Source organism: Olea europaea, unplaced genomic scaffold (assembly GCF_002742605.1).
Source record: "Olea europaea var. sylvestris unplaced genomic scaffold, O_europaea_v1 scaffold22790, whole genome shotgun sequence".
Classification (NCBI taxonomy): Eukaryota; Viridiplantae; Streptophyta; class Magnoliopsida; order Lamiales; family Oleaceae; genus Olea; species Olea europaea.
Window position 1 is genome coordinate 1 of NW_019240863.1, and position 1,265 is coordinate 1,265.

General features: G+C 37.6%; 1 protein-coding gene across 2 annotated transcripts; it reads right to left on the reverse strand.

Moving 5' to 3' along the window:
* Positions 1–13: 13 nt before the first annotated feature.
* Positions 14–1,038, reverse strand: LOC111381303. Of its 2 annotated transcripts, none has more exons than XM_023005079.1 (3): positions 786–1,038; positions 630–690; positions 14–492 (listed from the first exon to the last, which is right to left on the reverse strand). In XM_023005079.1, exons 1-3 carry the CDS (start codon positions 858–860, stop codon positions 326–328), a joined length of 303 nt encoding a protein of 100 aa, XP_022860847.1. In that variant the 5' UTR covers positions 861–1,038; the 3' UTR covers positions 14–325. The 2 variants fall into 2 exon arrangements, with proteins under 2 accessions (XP_022860847.1, XP_022860846.1); XM_023005078.1 differs by having other exon boundaries at positions 32–492; positions 597–690; positions 786–1,028.
* Positions 1,039–1,265: the final 227 nt, after the last annotated feature.

Below are 1,265 nucleotides of genomic sequence, written 5' to 3' on the forward strand. Positions count from 1 at the left end.
ATAACCCAAACACAAGAAAATGGGGGAAAAAAGTACAAGTCAGCAAATTTATCCCCAGAAAAGGTCAAAACAGGATAAGCAATTCAAAATATGCCACCATAATAAATTAATTTTCTCGAATAATTTAGCAGCAACTTCATCAATAAATGTGATACTACATTTTTTTATCATTTTCTATTTAGATATATATGGAGAAAAGTTCCCATGCTTTACAGAATTTCAAGTTAATCTTCTAAAGTTAAATGTAGGATTTTATTGTGGTAATACAAAATATAAACCTCCAGCTCACGACAGAAATGGACAATAAAACGTCATAACCAGTTATCTAAGGTTTTATATCAGACGAGAAGTAAGCACAAGAAATTACAGAACAGAATACGTCTGCCTCAAAGCTTAGGAAAATTATACAATTACCAGTGCTATGAATTGATCGTGCCACACCCCAATTAGCTTTGAGTAAACCGATTTTCAACCAGTCTCTCTCACTAGCCACTGTAGCCAAGTAATTAAAATAACAAATAACATTCACATAAGAATCATATAATTCAACCAATATGATTACGAAACGTAGGATAAAGAAGCAAATAGTCAGATACCATTTCCGAAATTCGAATAGGGAAGGACCCTACAACGATTGGATAGTGCTGTGCCATAACTCCTGCAACCACCTTGTAATAACGAATCACCCAACTGCATAACAAGAACAAAACTCCATCAACAAAATATGAATAATAACCAATAATTTAGCACGTATATACAGAAACAGAGATAGATTCAGTGTGTACAAAAGACGGTGAATTGTGGCGTAGGTAGGAGCAGATGGAGCGGCGGGCAATCCGGAATCCGCAGAATCGGACCATTGGCTAGGTCTAACTGAGCTAATCGAAGAAGACTGAGCGAAGCACGGTGTAAAACCCTAAAGAAACCTGAAACCCTAAAGAAAATCCAGTAGAAGTTTCTAGCGGGACTATTCAACTTGAGCTGCTGAAGTGGCCCGACCCGTTACTCTTTGGTTTGCCAAATATTTGTGGAGGCTTGGGATTGAAGTGAAACCGGGGTTAATCAAATGGGTAATTGGCACAAAACGTTCCTACCTTTCAAGTCTATTGTGGAAAACATTCCTACCTTTCATTTTTTGGCATTTTTGCCCTCATTTCAACCTTTCTTTGCGCTGGACGTCCTTCCGTCCATATTCCGTCAGTTTTTCCGTTAATTAAAGGGTAATTGGCACAAAACGTCCCTACCTTTCAACTCTATTGTGGAAA